We start from the raw sequence: 17,824 nt of genomic DNA on the forward strand, positions 1-17,824 counted from the left end.
GATAACGCGACATTGATACATAGCGCTATCTACTATCTATAAGCTTATGGAGTGTAAGTATATATCATCAAGAGCACCAAAGTGATTTCGGTAAACTGTTATATTTCACGTGTCACTCTAAAAAGGTTTTATTTATTTGTACAGTGTTGGTTGAAATTTTCTCTTGCTCCTCCCAGGCTGGCTTTTTCACCGCTTTTTCACCAGACCATCTGTGACGACGACACACGCTGTTGTAGGTCATATATTCTGCGATGACAGCAGCGAAATCAACGACACATATAATTTATGTATGTACCCATGGGGCGTTCGTTCGCAGAGACAGAGAACAACCCGCGTGATAATAACCAGTGACAGCTTGTCGATATATCTAAGCGACGCGGCTATTTGTGCGTTTTACAACGAGATAGACGCACTGCAGACAATTCTCTGGTGTGTATGTGTGTGTGCACGAAACTTTTTCAAAGCTCGACGAACGCGCGACAGATCGTTACGCGATACTTATTACACTCTCGAAATAAGGAATGTACCGGTGTGTACATATACCTCTTTAATTGCGCCGCGCAAATAGTCACGTCGGCTTACCACAAAATTTTTCATGGCCTATAATAAGTATAATTATAGTGAAGAAAAATGAAAATATGTTTACTTAATTACGCAACTAGCGGTATAATCGTTACTTTATTATATCGAGTGTTACAAAAGCTTGATTATTTGGATCGGACTGTAGCAATATATTCACATAACTATCGTCGTGAAAAATAAAAATTTAACGCTCGCATCGTTTATATTTTGCTCGTTCTCCCTCAATCGCAATAATTAACGTATACACAGTCACGCCCACACACACTTATTCACTCATTAATACGCACGCACACGAGCGCGCATTATTATAATATTCAACTTATCCTGCGCACCTCAAATGACCGCGCGATACAATTCGTTTTTATAATTCGCAACTTTTTTAAGGTATCTTTCACTGTTATTCATTTTTTTTTGTTTATTATTTTTTGCTCTTTTTCTCTCTCTTTCTCTTCCGCTCCCTCATTCATTCGTGCTCCCCCCTCTCTCTCTCTCTACCTCTGCTCAACTACTTAACTACCTATGTCGCTAACTACCTAACTACGTCTTTTTTCACTACATTCTAGATACACTTAATTACTGCAAAATAATATTGCAATATCTAATTCAGCCTATACCACTGTCTAGTCAATTACTTTAGTTCTCGAATTATAAATATATATGTATACGTTTACAAGTGTGGAATCGTAAGGGCAGTCGTTAACGCACGAATGTCGTGCCTAACCACCGCTGACTTTGTTTTTAATTCGAGTGAAAGCTCTGATAAAGGTTTACAAAAACAAAACTTTAACTTGCAACACAAGATCAACGCATGACACTCGAGAGAAAAAACTACTTCTTTCGTATTCCGAAAGAACATTTCATTTGTCGTATCTTTCTTTTTGCTAGTGTACACGAAGAAGTTAGTGAGAATTAGCATGAGAGAGATAGAGAGAGCAAAGAAGGAATAGAGGAAGAGTGAAAAGGATAGGCAGAGCCAAAGAGACAGAGAGAGAGAGAGAGAGAGAGAGAGAGAGAGAGAGAGAGAGAGAGAGAGAGAGAGAGAGAGAGAGAGAGAAAGTGAAAGAGATACTAAGGGGGGTAAGGAAGGTACAGTTTTAATTACTTTTCTACAAAGACACAATTAACGAAAAATCGAGATAACTATATAGAACCACGACGATATGCAGAGACTAGACACTCTTAATCGAGTATATTTTTCTGCTTGGTTACGATTCTGATTTGCGCGTAGCAAGTTGCTGACATTATTTTTAAGGAGACTTTTCGTAATTATTTTATCATTTCTTCTCCCCTATTTATTAGCTTTATTCTTTCTTCTGTTTTCCTTATCTTCCGGTATAGAACAACTCTGCAAACGCGCGCAGATTCGGCAAAATTTACACAACTTACGACGTAAAATGCGATTCGACCACAACAGACACGCGTCAGCAGGCTCTATATATTTTCTTATTTTTGTTTAAAGTACTTGGACGTAGTTTTATCGAAAACACGCTCTTGTATAAAAATACAGGGTGTTTCATTATTATTTGTTTCTTGCCTCCACAATCATCATTTTTTTCTTTATTCTTAAACTTCAGTTCAGCCTGCGGCCTCCGGCGTTATATATTCCAGAGTGACTCAGCCTCGCACTGCTGCTGCACGCTCTTACTCGTATCTCCCTTTGAATTTTTATGTACATTGTTCGCTTCGCGATATAGAAGTTTACAATATTTTTTTTTATTTCTAATTAGTAGTACTTTTATTACTTTTTCCTTCTCATAGTAAGTTACCTAGTAGTAGTAATGGTAATAGTGGGTAATAATTAGTGATAAATGATAACTGTATTTACTATGCGAGAAAGCATGGCTTAGTGTAGTAGTCTTTGATTTTCATTTGAAATTGAGATCTGCGTCATTGGTAAATAACTCTGGGGGTATTGTTCGCCCTACGCGATATTACGTGTACATTCTCCCTAATATCGGAATTCTCCTTAAACAAACACGAGCGAACAAACGAAAAAATGCAATATCTTGTCTAAAAGTGGCGAGCACTGCGGATGAACAGCGTTTACTTGAATACGTATACACCGTGACATTAACGCGTAAAGGCCTTCCGAAGGCGAATCTATAGGGTTTTTTTGTTGTCCGGGAATCCAACGAGGTTTTTAATTATTAGTTTAATCACCTTCTCCTCTTTAAATATTTGTCGAGTGAGCAGGGAACTTTCTTATTCGTGCACAAGAGACATTATAGTTGCTGGTCAGCGATGACGCCGCGCTCGGACATACGAATTTGTTTGACAGCTCAAAACTATCGTGATATATCAATACGCACTGGCAAGCCGAAAACAAGATAATGTGAGAATAGAGAGGACTGGACGATTGTTGAAACCAAGAGACTGTCGTATAGTCATCATCACCCGCGCGACGTCACGTCAGCCTCGGCAGCGCGAGTCGAAATTTGAATTTCATTTCTATTTTAAACTGTACACGCGAAGCGGACAAAGAGTCGCAAACACACACATCGACTATTGGTATGATCGACAAGTGACTCCTTAAACATTAGGTGGGACTGGTAGTATTCTTTTTATCTTGAGCCGTTGCTGGGGCTTACTCTGGGCCGTCGACGCAGTATCAGCGACGGCCAGGGAGAGAGGACGTGTTGCTGGCAGCTGCCGGTGCGGTAGGTTGGCCCTGGAGCCGCGTGTCTACCGGGAGCCCGCCGTATCTGGCGATTGCGAAGCGGACGCAGTGTTGTGGCTGGTCTCGTATTCCATGACCTCTTGGTAGATGAGTTCCTTCCACTGGTCGACGGTATGCTCTCTCTCGTCGACGCTGTGATCGTACGGACCCGGGGCGGGCTGAAAATTGGGGATGAATTCTCGATTAGTCGACTTTTTCTCATCCGCCAAGCATCGTTTCTTTCATTCATATACAGGTCTGATCATATCTATGATGTTTTTCATAGTTTTCTTTTATGTATGGTATGTTGTATTGAAATACGTGTTATTGAAGTTGCACAGTAACAGATATCTTTCCATAAATACATATGTATATAGATAATAGTTCACAAAGTAAATTGAAAAAAGTATAAAGAAAAAGGACTATTTGAAAACAAACGACAAGCTATTTCGACTATAAATTGTAAGAAAGAAAAAAAAATAATAAACGGAAAGATACACACAGAAAACGGCTATTTGCTGTTATACAAATATCATTTCATCTACCTTATAGATCAACTTTTCTACCTGGAGTACATTACATATAGTATTTCATCGCGTTGCATTAATAAAAAAAAGAAAACTCATTTCAAATACTCGTTATTCTAAAATATTGAGAAGCATCCGAGAGCTCCGCAGCTGGAAATACAAGAACGACGACGACGACGACGACGACGACGACGACGAAGCAGAGCCTCTTTTATGATGCTTCTTTCCACGACTCAAACGACCACACTTGGCGTTCATCGAGTACTTCCAGCGGTGGAACTCTCGCGATACTTGAAGAGAGAATGATTCTCGGAAAGGCTCCGATCGCACGGAATACTTACGGCGTTCACTTCACCCTCGTCGTACCAAACATTTATGTAATTATGAAGCAGGGCGTCATCGACGGAGATGCGCCGTTCCGGATCGATGACCAACATTCGCGACAATAGATCCCTGGCCTGGCTCGCTGAAATCGAGAGATAATTTGCTCAGCAAGAACGACGTACACGTTGAGTGAAAGTGAAAGATCTCAAAGTCGAGATAAGGGCGTAAAACTAGCTGACCACGCACACAATGCACGAGGTAGCCTCTGCATTAACAATAACATATATATATATATATAGAAGGCGGGGAGGCGCTGGAGCGCGAAGTGTGTACATACCTTTCAAACGATTGTGCTCCGAGGAGTCCGAGGGAAAGAGGACGTCCGGAAATAGCCTCTCGAAGGGGTAGCCGGGATAGCGTGGCCGGTTCTCCACGTAGTTCCTCACGGTGGGCTGTAGTCGCTGCATGAACTCTTGCGCCGGAGTTCCCAATTGCTCTGCAAACGATGCCGTCCCAAGTGAGTATTTCCGAACACGTGGATCGCGTATGAATGACAGAGAAAAATCGTGCCTCACCTATAATTTTGTTCCACTGATCGATGTGATCGGTGCCGGGGAAGAGGACACCACCGCGAATCATCTCACCCATGATGCAGCCAACGGACCAGATGTCGACATTTTCCTTGTATCCCATGCCGAGGATGACCTCGGGCGCCCTGTAGTACCTCGTCACGACGTAGGGCGTCATCATGAAGGTCGTGCCAGCCGTCCTCGCGAGGCCGAAGTCCAATATCTTGAGGGTGCAGTCTGACTTGACGACAATATTGCTAGGCTTCAAATCCTGAGGAAAGAAAACGCGTGTGACGTTATAATTCTCTCGTTAACGACTGCGAATTGCGTAAGCGAAGCCCAGCGGAATTTCAGCATCCCTCGAGTATGCAAAAAAAAGAAGAAGGCTGCGCATCAAGTTTGCCGAGCTGTCTTTTACATTCGGAACTCGACGCGCATCGTAGAATTCAAGTTTGTACGCGCGGCCTTTGATGCTTCGTTAGAGTGCAAAGTTGCGAAGCGGGACGGCGAGAGGTAGGTCGAGTAAATCAATTAAAATTCTTATTATGCTAAAAGGATGACGCTGTTAAGTCGCGCGAGCCTCGTGAAATTCTAATGGACTTCACCCAGCTCGCTTGTCTGTCTGCAGCGAGTGTGCAATAAGTCTTTACTCTCACCCTGTGTATGATCCCGGCGGAATGCAAATGCTTGATGCCGCAGAGCATCTGGTAGAGCAGGTAGGACATGCGCTCGTGGTCCAGGTCCATCTGGATGACTTGGCAGAGGTTCGCGTCCATGAGCTCCATCACCAGATAGACGTCCTGAAACTCGTCCAAGCACCTCTGCGGCGTGAAGGCGTTCAGCAGTCCGATTATCTGGGGGCGAGACGAGCGTGTTAATTAATAAATAATCAGGACGCATAGATGTATATGCATACAGAGGGAGGTATAGTGACTCACGTTTTTGTGGTTGACGAGCTTCATGAGCTTGAACTCCCGATATGCCCTCTTGGCGTGCGTGACGTTCTGAAAGGGCCTCGAGAGCTTCTTGATGGCCACATTCTGCTGAGTCACTGTGTCGAACGCCGCGCTGCGAAGGGACATTGCAAAACAGAAAAGGATAAGTAATTGTTCGCGGATGCACTTTGCCTTTTCATTCGGAACAAGCTCTACAACGAAAGGCTCTTACGCGCTGGCCTCGTTAAACACACACATACAGCGTTATATCGCTAAATTAGATTTAGCCGCGGAGGAAGACTTGCATCTACGTAAAGTTTTATATAATTATTATAATACCGAATAAGGGAGAAAATAAATCTCACCAAACGATACCCTGGGCCCCCGAGCCGATGGGCTTGAGGTTGGTGTATCTCTTGAGGATGGTGAACTTGGTGTCCCCGACCTCGACCGTGTAGAACATGGTGGATAGTCGGGTAGTCGACATGTCAGGCCCGAGGTAAGGCATGCGCCTCGCATTCGCAGCCGTGCCGCCGCGTCCCACAGCCACAGCCGCAGCAGCAGCCGCCGCCGTAGCGCTCGTCGCAGCCGTGGTGCTCGTCGAGGCGGCCGCCGCGCAAGCCAGCTCTGATGCAGTTACGAGATCCTCCTCTACTTCCTCGGCGCCGCCGTCACCTCCTCCTCCTCCGCCTGCGCCACCAGCAGTAGTAGGCCCTTCCTCCTCCTCCGCCTCCTCGGCTGCCTCCTCGGCCGCTTGCGCCGGTTGCACCAGGTCGATGCCCTGCTGTTGCTGGGGCGTCACCGTCGCCGTCCTGCTGCCTATCCTCGCTCAACTGGTGCTTAGCTAGCTCGCTGCTACTGCACTGCGCCGGCTGCCGAGCTATCCGGAACCACGAGTCTGGATAATGCTCTCTGCTGCTGCTCCTAACTCTCCGGGCTGCGAGCACGCTGCTGGACGAGTTTCCGGTTTGTCTGAAAAGCGCAAATGCTCAAGTTAATTCAGCGATATCGTTTCGAATGGAACGGCCCGGTTTTCCTCCCGACCGCGAAATTTAATATCCCGTACATAGCCCGCGCAAAAAACTCCGTACAGGCAATCCAATTTGTAAAAACGAGAAAAGTTGAGAGCTGCAAACAAACGCCAGCGGCGACTCGCTCTCGAACCACCCGCGGAACAACGAAATGTAGTTTCCCGCGCGTACCAAAGTTACAACGATCGTTGCTCGAAAACAAAAGCTCCTTCGAGCGCGTTACAAATGATTTTTCATCGTATTCCATGTTTTAAGGACGCTAATCCCGCGAAAAATCCGAAAATTCTTTCTCCGGCCGCGCGTATGTATGCATAATTTTGCGCTCTTTCTCTCGAGCTTTCGCTGAATATGTATATGCGGGATTTTAATATGTGCATACGAGCGGAGAGAAAGCTCTTCCTCTCTTGGAGCAACAACGACCTTTTCAATTCTATTATCCGGCGAGTGATAGGGAAAGGCGAGCTGGGATTTCGAGGAAGTCTTATACTCGTATTTGTCGTAGCTGAGAGCCTCTCTCTCTCTCTCTCTCTCTCTCTCTCTCTCTCTCTCTCGCGGGGAAAGGCTACTACTGAATATAAGATAATGCTTGGCAGTGGCGCAGATGTCTGAATCCTCGACGGCCGGTCGTTAGAGCCCTCTGTGTGCGCTACTCTCGCTTTCTCTCTCTCTCTTTCTCCTTTTGAGCGGAAGACCTTAATGATAATTCTCGAGCTTTTTCGCTGCGAGCGCGCACGACTTGTTGTTTCTTTTTTTTCAAAAAAGCTCGCTTTTTCTCTCTCTCTCTCTCTCTCTCTCTCTCGTTTTTCGTCGGGTATTAAAAAGTGGAAATTGGCCGTGCTGCAGGAACTGGGCGATGAATAGTGCATTTCTAAAGGATGCGATTCTCTTTGTTAATCCCGTATAACATGAATAAAATTTCAACTAGTCGAGTGTTTATTGATTTTTACCTTCTGTATAACGCGGAGCCATGTTGCGTATCTAATATCGATGTCAAGTGCTTCATCGCGAGCGTTATACACATAAAGACTAAGTTTTATTAAACTAATAACCAGCCACATATAGTCCTCCCACCGACGTTTTCATCCGAACGCAATTTCTCTCTTCAAAGCTCCTCGCGCGCGCGCGCAAGCACAAAGCTTATAAACAATGAACTTTAAAATCTCGACTCGAGCAATAAAAAATGCGTAATCCCATTTACGGAGACAGAGTCTGCGGAGGAATTCAAGCGGTAATTCCATTGCTGCGCCACTACGTTATAATAATCTCGTTTTCTACTCTCGCGTGTAGTGCAGTGCTGCACACAACTCGATGCGACGAAAAAAGCAGCGGCAATTTTATTTAGGTAAAAATAAAAGCTGAGCGAGGTAGGGACAGAAGTCGACGCGAAAAAACGTTCACATTGTTTATGAGCTGTGTACACACATAAATATATAAACTGCAGAGAGATGACGGCCAAAGATTTTCAGCGTCAAAACGATTTTACGCTCGATAGGGGACAACTTGATCCAGCGCTGGAGTGAGAGTGAGAGAGAGAGAGAGAGAGAGAGAGAGAGAGTCAGCCGGTCAGCGGAACGAGCGCGTTCTCGTGAAGATAATGCTTTATTCCCTCCTTTTTTTATAGCCGAAAGGCCGCTATTTTTACGCGAGGCCCGCGAATTGACGTTTTACAGTATTGGATTATCGCGTTATATACGTGTGTGCTATGCTGTAGCGATTGGGGTCACGCGCGCAGAAAAGTACACGCTTGCGCAAAGTTTGCAAAGGTGCGGCTTTCGGGAAATTTTAGGAATCTCTGAAAACTCCGACTATTCGCGGAACATATACATACAGAGGAGGAGAAGGAATGTCGGGTATTTCGAAATTTATATCGTATTGATCATTCGATCGGCGGCGGTGAACGTATACGCTGTCAGTGCGACGAGTTTAATTAATATTAAATTAAAATAGTTCGCGTGCCAATTAGATCGACGTATAACGCATAGGGTGTTTAAAATTAGAACGATGAAGGGCATAAAAATTGAACGAAACGAAGAAAGCTCTCGCGGAAAACTATACACGAGCAACAAGTCAAGGACATGCGCCAAAAAAAACACGTTCATCGCCTGCATTTTTCAACTTTACACGCCATATTCTCACACGCGCGAGCCGAGCGCGCGAGAAAGAGCGATATAACCCTCGGAATAACCGGAATAACGTCTCTCTGGAGGATTAAATTTTCCCGGCGGTAAATCCAGCGCGCACTACTCCCATCGCTCGCGAGTAATTCGATTCGACGAAATTCCGCGTCAGCCAAAAAGCTACACCGAGTATATAGCGCTACAAGGTATAGCTGTATGGCTAACACGTCGTCTGCAAAAAATACCGACTCCTCGTCGTCGCGATTGATGGACCCGATTGAATTTTCGACGGAGCTTGAGAGCTTCCGTGCAATGTACACACACGCACACACACACACACGTACTGCACTGCAGCGCAAGCCGAGCACTGCACACACACGACGACGAGTCGGGTGTATATAAAAGAAGTGAGTGAGTCGCAGTGCTGCACTTACCATAAAACGAACAACATTTTGAGAGTGCCAAGCGAGTCAAAGCTCTGCTGCTCTGCTGCTGCGGCCGACCCAGTTGAGAGCGGAATCTGCAAGGGACGAAGAAGAAACCAGTCAATACGTCGCTCTCCATAGCATATAACACACATACAGCCACGCATACAAAGAGTCATGCCAGCCGCCGCAAAAAGAAGGAGGGACCCGTGAAAAGCTCTCGGTGATCCCGGCCAGCTGCGTAATCAGTTTGGCTTATACGGTGCGCGGGTATACAAGTTCCGTTTTCTACTATATACGCGAGCCATCGAACAACATGATCCCTACCGGTTGATGCTATCGCGCTAGATAAGCGATATAAATACGAGGCGTATAGTTCTCTGCTGGTGCTGCACATGCGATAAATGCATAGCTGTATGTGTATGTACGCCGTGCGTCGTATTGTCGAGCGGGCTCTGTGCGACAAGGACGAATTATAGGCGACGCTACACAGGAATGAATGAAAAAAATCAATAGTCCGGCCGCCGCCGCCGCCGCCGCCGCCGACGACGACGCTAGTTTCTTCTCTTCCGCCTCGGACACACGACGTCGTGTCGGACGCCCGATTGTAACTGTGTGTATGTGTACTCTCGAGAGTATAGAGCTTTCGGCGTGTGTCGAGTCATTCTGGGAAAAGGGGGCTTTTCTCTCTCCGCGCCTTTGATCGCGTCCCGGGAAAAGAGGATTCTCAGACGACGACGACGACGACGACGACGACGACGATGATGATGCGAGTTGGCTCATTTGCTGAGTGATTTTTTTTTGTGTCGTCGGGGACTGCCCGTTTTTAGGCGCTATAGGCGAATGTTCTCTTGAGCCTCTATGTATTACACGAGGTTTTCTTTTTAACGGCGACGAATGCTCGATTTTTTTCTGCTTTTTGCGCATGGCCTGACCCGTTTCCTCTGGGGACGGACCATTAAAAACAAAAAAAGACTAGCCGCGTGTATGCATAGACTGCGCATAGTGAAAATATATTCGCATGTTGTTTTATGTAACGTAAAAGCAAAAGGGGAAAAAGTGTGCACTTTTGTGAAATATTCCTCCCCGCAGCGCGCTCTCTCGCGGTAACGAGCAATTTCATGCAGTTAGAGTGCAGTGTGTCGACGCAAATTTTATTATAAAAAAAGCTCCCATACATCAATCTCGAAAAGCAATTTCCCGCAACAATTTTCACCGCCGAGATTACAATATATGCACAGCCCCCCGCGATATTGACTTCTGCAATCCTGCAAATTACGATGTATAATACTCCTTCTGCATTTCAATATTCGACGTCTTGAATTCCAGCGCCTTACTGCGCAGAGCTCCTATCGATATTTCCTCCTCCCGATTGTTGCCTATATACACCCTCGCTCTCTAAAAATACCTTACAGGTACGCCATATACTCGTCCGACATTTTTCCATCGAAACCTACATCTCTATTTTTCCTTTGACTATTTTTAAAAAGCGCACACGTATATACACAGCGTCGTCAGCTCTCCCAGCTGAAATAGTCGCTCGCGCAATGTCACATATAGGAATCGAAAGAAAGGCAGGTATGTCTATTAAAAAAAAACTCTCTCGCGTAATTATACACACGGCACATCACACGTCCCTGAACTTGAAGCAGCGGCAAGCAGCAGTGGGAAAAGAAATAATGAGATGTCGGTTTTAATTATTCCTCGAGCGAAAATCCGATCCTTTATATATACTCAGCTCGCGCCGCGAAATTAAAAGCTCGTACACGTATACCGCAGACACCTAATAGCGGAACGACGAAAATTCATCACATCAACTCGGTATCCTCACGCGTATGTGTGAGAGAAGAGAGAGAGTGATTATACAGTCCAATTAAGCAAATGCGCCAAGACACGCGCGATATCGAAAGAGCAGCTCGCTCCGAAAAATCTCAAGAGAGAGACGCCAGAGAGCGGAATAAAAAAGAAGAGGGAGCTGCTGCTAGGCGCACGTCGTAACGACCCCCTCGAACGGCCGCCTTTATTATCGACACGCGCGCGCGCTTGACTTCCTCGCCTCTATACTCCCTGCGCTGCCTTCGCTGCATGTCTGCGTCTCTCTCTCTCTCTCTCTCTCTCACTCTCAAAGGAAAAGAGCTGGGGTGTGCGTGCAGCTTTATACGTATATAGTGTATATAGGTGCACGTGCGCGGCCTGTGTAATAATCGCGCCGACACTTTCCTTTTCTACTCCAGCGGGATCTTCTTCGCGGCGCGGGCCTCCGCTTCGTCTTCTTTATTTTGATCGACGGGATACGTGTCACGAGGGAGAGGATAGCAAAGACTGTTATATACGTATAGGTATATGTAGCTCTGTTTACAGCGTAGACTCGAAGGAGAGGGAGAGAGAACCTGATGTGTAAGCGTTTTCGGCGCTGATTGGACTTTGGCCGTATACGAGCGCGTGTATAGCTTCTCGAGGGACATACGATCGGGGCCGGATATATTGAATTTTCGCAAACGCTGTTTGATTTGCGCCCGAGAGAGAATGGATCGCTCGTGCGTCGGGAGTTTGGTTTAGCAAACCCGTAATTTCTTAGCTTTATCTCACGCGCGGCCCCAGTATACCTTATTTTACGACAATGTTGATACAGAAACAAAAAATACAGAAGAAACGAGAAGAGCGTAATTAGCTCTGAAAGTTATGAACAAGTGTAGCACACGGCAGCGTGCGAGCGCGCGCGCAAGTAGAGAACATCCGGACACGGTCAGACGCCCCTTTGGAGCATAACGAAACTTTATATATACCTATACGTGTATACAGTATAAACTTCCTCGTCGGTGCGCCTCGCATGCATAGTTGCTATATTTGTTGTACACTGTATTATATATGCACGAGTAGTCCGCCGCGCCGATGGTAAACAGAATATACGGCCTAGTTTTTCAGGTCCGAGCCTATATATATATATATATCTTTTTCGCCTGTGCTGTGTAGTACAACATACAACACGTAGCCGTGCGGGCGCGTCAGAAAGACGCCTCTTTTGTTCGCTCGACAGAGACGTATTCCCAGCGATTTTTCTCGATACTTTGAATATAAATCCGTACTACGTACGTTTATCAATATACCCGTCGGTCTTGCGTCGATGAGAGATTGCGTTGGACAGGGATAAATAAAAAATCCCAACAGTGTATTAATAGACGCACAGGGGTGGATATACGCAAAGGACTTATACTGCCCCGTTTCTCGAGAGCGGAGTTCAATTCCTTAGGTTGTATTATGTATACACGCGCAGTAAATGGCTTTATTGTGTTCAGCGCGCACGGCTGCCAATAAACGGGCTTATTTGTGTGTAATAATTTACAGTCGAAATGTACCTGTGCGCATGCGATAGTCACCGTGGAGAATTCCGAAATTCTATTCCCCGAGCTTTGAGTTATGCGCTCGCTACATTGCGGGGCTGTGTATCAGGTGTGCGAAGGGGAATTACAAAGCTTCTCGATGTTTACTGCAAATCAGCTCTATTCATCTGATAATATTCGCGCGAAAGTTTGAAACGTGGGATACGTAGAAATGAAATACCGCAGTGCGATTATCGGCTGATTTGGCGGAGTGAATTAGCGCTGCCGCGTCCCTCTCCTCGATCGCGTCTACAGGGGCTTTTCAATTTCATCGCGTCGCGCGAGCTCGACGATGCAAGAGATTAATCCGAAATTGCGCGGGGAATAATCAAGCACTTATCGATTAATCATCATCGGCCCCTTCGACGCTGCTGCTCTGCATCAGCCTACTCGTGTACACGCATCGTCGTCGAGTCCAACAACCCCCTCTCTGCACATCTGAATCCCTGCCAAGATCCATCTCTCTATCTCTCTCAAAAAAAAAAAAAAAAAAAAAAAAAAAAAAAAAATCCAGCACTGCACGCATACACGTACATAAAATTTCGCAGCGCGACTACATATAGCTCTCGGCGGCAGCAGCTGTTCCCGCATAAGCGGGCGGCACGCCAAGTTCGCGCGCGCATTAGCCGAAAATCCATAAGCCAGTGTGGCGCGGCGGTGCGTCGTCGGGGCCGCGATTGCGCGCTGCTGCTGCTGCCGGTGGCACTTCCGGAGCTGAGGGTGGAGACGACGACGCGTGAAAGAGTTGTGGACCAGTTTTCGAATTGATATGCCATGGCGAGTATAATCGATATCGACGGCGGCACACGGTGTGTAATAGCCTTGAAGAGTAGCAGGCCTTTACGAGCTAAAAATTAGCCGGAGATCCTTAATCTCCTCTATTGCGGGGCCGGTTAGCGTAATCGCTGAAGTTTAGCGTCAGAGCTTGTTAAAGCGCGCCTCGAGCCTCTGGAGAGAAAGAGAAATTTTACGAAGCGTGAAACTGCGCCTGTAATTTTCTAACAAAAGGACGGAAATCGTTTACTCTTTCTTTATCCTGCATTTTTAAAAACAATTCCAAGCTCTTTCTCTCTCTCTCTCTCTCTCTCTCTCTCTCTCTCTCTCTCTCTCTCTCTCTCTCTCTCTCTCTCTTCGCCTCTTATAAAACCAAGAGACGAGAGACTTCTTAAACGAACAAAACGAAAGACACTATACGCACGAATATTTCTCCGCCAAAAAGTCTCTCGAGAAAAAAAAAATCCCTCGTCGACGAACACATCAGCGAAGAAAAGAACGAGTATCCGCACACGAGCGGCGTATAGAGCATCAGCCTATTTTAAAAATATTGGATTTCAGAGTAAAGCCTCAGCAGCAGCAGCAGCAGCAGCAGCAGCGCCGGCACTTGCGCGACTACGAGCGAAATACTCCATAGGATGGTATTATACTCTCGAGCGGGCGCAAAAAGCCCGCGCGCCAGTGCGTCTTTCGCTTTGATGCAGTATATATACCTTTCCTAATGCAGGCGCGCGCGCGCTTAGAAACGAGCTCTCTCTCTCTCTCTCTATACGCCTTTTGTCTCGGAGGAGTGCGCACTTCTGCCTGATTTTTACGTCCCGGAAACTGCCTGCTGCTTTCCCTACATTCTTACATTCTTACAGCGCATAAATACGTTGTACATAGAGGCACGTAATGTACAATGCAATATAACGCGGGGCAAGCGTGTACAGCGCGCGAACGTGATTGATGCGTCGAGGAGCGGCGACGGAATGTACAATTCATGGCTTTTCACTTCTTCGTCGGAGGTTGTGACGACGTGCGTGCGACGATTAATTGTGCAGTGCGTTTTTTTTTCTTCTCCTCCGTCACCGCCGCCGTAGTGCGTTTATAATTGGATCGATTGCTGGCGGAAGCTCGTTTAGTCGTTTCACGAGGACTCTTTTTGAAAAATCTTTTTACAAAAGCCCCATCAGCGGAGTGAGAGTGAATAAAAGGACGATGTAATTGAATGCAGAGAGGGAAAGTTGTGTAAAAAAAAAGTTCGCTGCACAACGGAATTATATATACGATGCGCAGAGTAGCTCGAAGTTCGCGCCGCATACTCGTCGAATAAAAACTTATAATTAGCTCTCGGAGCGGTAGTAAACAAATTTTTTATAGGTACAATTAGCCGACAAGATTTACAACAGGGAGTGCAGTAAATTCCGAATATCAGCCGAAGAAATACATAAGCTAGTTATTTAGGAGTCGCCGAAGATTATGCCCGAGTCAGCGTATAGGGGGAGAAAAGCTCTTTCCGGTATACACATTAGTGCCGGCCCGGAAAACAGAGAAACAATAAACTTTTTGCTGACCCGACGCGAAAAGTGCTCTCTCCTCATGTCTCCGCGCTCGTGTATTATATCGGTTATTCGTTCCCTTTCCGCCGCACAGCTGATGGACGGGCGTAATTCTTCTAATTATACCAGCGATTTTGTCCCCGACGTATCATCGTAAAGAGACGCGCGCGTGTGTATATAGCGTATGGAGCAAACGACGATTGTTTGCGTGCATTGTGTGCGCGGCTGCTTATGAAAGAGAAAGAGACGTCGACGGTACACACGCGCCGGAGGTGCAGTTTAAAACTGAGCGCACGCAACAGGCAGCAGGTGCGGAGAGAGAAGCTTTTTAGGCTGTTTTTTTTCTCTCTTCGTCTTCTCGTGTCTTTGTTATTGTGTTATACTTATGCATAGACTGCGGGAGAATCGATGCGCGCGTTTGGATCAGAAGGACGAGCGTATATAATTGAAAGGTGTGTGTATGGCGGCTCTGCAGCAGCAGCAGCAGCAGCAGCGTGTCTAATTATAATACGGATATACGTTCGCGCGCGAGCGCAGATATGTGTGTCAGCGGCGATGAGCTATGCGATAATTAGCGGCGAGGGAGGAGCTTTATATGCGCGCGCGCGCGCGCGTGTGTATTTTGAATCGAAACGAGGCGTGTACACACGCGGAACCTGGAAAATGGGCTCTGCTTTTGAAAATATACAACCCGTGTAATTCTCGCTTAACGGTGTCAAGGGTTATCGACGGAGAGAATATATCGTCGCATCAATTAGCGAATTAAAAACCCTGTGTAAAGAGAGTAGCTGCTGCGGCATATCGGCTCTCGAAAAAAGCTCCCTTTTCTCCTTACACTCGCTCGCTCCGAGAGTCGTACACACGCGCAGAGCTTTCACCCGCGCTTGCGAGTGAGAGAGAGAGAGAGCTGCAATAAAAATGAGATCGATGTCGGATTCGCCGCAAACGGATTTGCCCTCCTACGCAGATAGCCGAGCCGAAATTCGGCCCGACTTTAACGCGTGAATATTGCAAGCGCACTCGAGAGGAATCAATCGCCGAGACGAGCTTACGCCTGTGGATCTATATAGGTATAATACGCGCGAGAATCCTTATTACGACTGGAGGGGCTGGAAGTCACTCGATTTACAAGGGTCCACTCGCCGAACGAGCGCGAGCGAAGAGAGATACGTACGTGAGATAGAGAGAAAAATTTCGAATTACATGGCGGGGAGTAATTAGCGTAAGAAAACAGCCGAGCCCGTGCGGAAATTCAGCACCGGTATGCGAGCGCAAACACAGACGTATATATAGATAGAGGAGAGAAGAAGCGGCGGACGAAGCATCGGAGGGAGATAGAAGTGTCTCGAGGGGTGCAGGCTCGCGCTCGCTCGCGCAAGGATAAAAGAGAGGGAAGGAAGAATATAAATAAGAGCAGCAGAGGCCCGCGTTTAGTAGTAGGGGAAAGAACAACCTGCGGCCGGCGCGACTGACTCCCTCTACGTATACACACGCAGAGGGGCTGCTGCTGTATAGGGTCGAAGTGACGTCGGAGGGTGGCCGCACCGCCGCTGCCGATCAATACCGTGCCACGCCTCGGCGGAGCTTCTCTCCCTTCTCTCTCTCTCTCTCTCTCTCTTACTCTTCCGTGAGATGCGCGAGGAGTGGGAGTCTTAACCTGCAAAATCGAACTCCGCACCGGCTCTCTCTCTCTTTTCGCACAGATCGATCGGACACGCGAGGAGGCTTTAATTCCGCGATCGGCGGACAACAGCCAGCCGCACCGCACGTGCCGACACGCGTGCGGATCTCTGAAAATTATGACATGCAGCTCCCACTCTCTCTCTCACTTGGGTATACGCGCGCGACGGGTACAGAGGGCGAGAGAGAGAGAGAGGAGCGGCGCGCGGCGCGATCTATATTAGCCGGGCGGCGGAAAGCCTGCATCAGCCGCGGAGGAGGCTAACCTCAAGTGGCAGCGCCGCGCGCGCGGTGCAATACACTTGCCACACAACGTAATCGACTCGGCGAGGAATATCGAATGTGCGAACGTCGGCGGCCTACATTGAAGCGCTACTAGCGGACCATTACATAATTACAGCTGCTGTTACTACTGCCTGCTAGCCTGCTACTACTGCACTCACCTGCGCACCACGACGACGATAGCGCTGCACCGCTGCTCCGATCCGCTCTGCCTGTATGCGTGCGTGCCACGGGAGACGGTCAGCACTTTCTCACTCGCGTGTCCGTGTGTCCACGACTATACGTCGACCGACGAGCCAAGCGAACTCACGTTACGACTGCATGTTTCCTCCTCCTGCAGCTCCTCGGTCGCTCGCTTATCTTTCTCGGCCTGCGTGTACCGTGTGTGTGTGTGCGTGCGTGTGTATTGTTGTCGCGCGGGCGAGAGGCGTAGGATTAGGCACTAGGTGCGACGACGGACGGCAGCGTCGACGAGCGGCTGACGTCACTGCGGCAGCGGGCAGCACTACTAGCGGCACCAGCAGCAGCCATCATACGTCGAGCCTTTCTCTCTCTCGCTCTCCCCGTCTGTCCGTGTGTGTTGTGCGTTGCTGCTCTTCTCCCGACTCTCTCCGGACACGGCCCCGCGTACTCGTGCTCTCTCGTGCCTGATCGAATGCGCACACCGTCCGGGTGGCGACGGCGGATTCACACGCGAATTTCTGCACGTAGGAGATAAAGCGCGACGGACAGCACAGCGCGGGCTACTCTGCGAGAGAGAGCTGGCTCCAGAAGCCGCGATGGCTCGTATTTTTCTGCCCGCGCAGCCGCACACTACTGCTGACTGCAGGTGGACGGCCGAGGAGGGGAGCCCACCGCTCGACACGCCTCCGCGGGCCGATTGGTCGCGCGGGGGGAGCGCGCCAATTGCCGGATTTTTTGAATAAATCGAGATAGCTCGGGGTAGATAGGATTATTTATATCATGATTGTCGAGATTCAGATCTCGTCAGAATTTCATTT

General features: G+C 47.6%; 1 protein-coding gene across 3 annotated transcripts; it reads right to left on the minus strand.

The window, feature by feature from the left end:
* Window positions 1–84: 84 nt before the first annotated feature.
* LOC100121916 (stress-activated protein kinase JNK) lies at window positions 85–17,636 on the minus strand. 3 transcript variants are annotated; one of them, XM_032597698.1, is made up of 10 exons: window positions 16,985–17,636; window positions 9,176–9,261; window positions 5,959–6,565; window positions 5,597–5,726; window positions 5,315–5,512; window positions 4,665–4,929; window positions 4,427–4,585; window positions 4,107–4,231; window positions 3,784–3,804; window positions 85–3,417 (listed from the first exon to the last, which is right to left on the minus strand). In XM_032597698.1, exons 3-10 carry the CDS (start codon window positions 6,099–6,101, stop codon window positions 3,265–3,267), a joined length of 1,194 nt encoding a protein of 397 aa, XP_032453589.1. In that variant the 5' UTR covers window positions 6,102–6,565; window positions 9,176–9,261; window positions 16,985–17,636; the 3' UTR covers window positions 85–3,264. The 3 variants fall into 3 exon arrangements, with proteins under 3 accessions (XP_032453589.1, XP_016837523.1, XP_032453590.1); XM_016982034.3 differs by lacking the exon at window positions 9,176–9,261 and having other exon boundaries at window positions 16,985–17,627; XM_032597699.1 differs by lacking the exon at window positions 3,784–3,804 and having other exon boundaries at window positions 1,899–3,417.
* Window positions 17,637–17,824: the final 188 nt, after the last annotated feature.

Source organism: Nasonia vitripennis, chromosome 2 (genome assembly GCF_009193385.2).
Source record: "Nasonia vitripennis strain AsymCx chromosome 2, Nvit_psr_1.1, whole genome shotgun sequence".
NCBI lineage: Eukaryota > Metazoa > Arthropoda > Insecta > Hymenoptera > Pteromalidae > Nasonia > Nasonia vitripennis.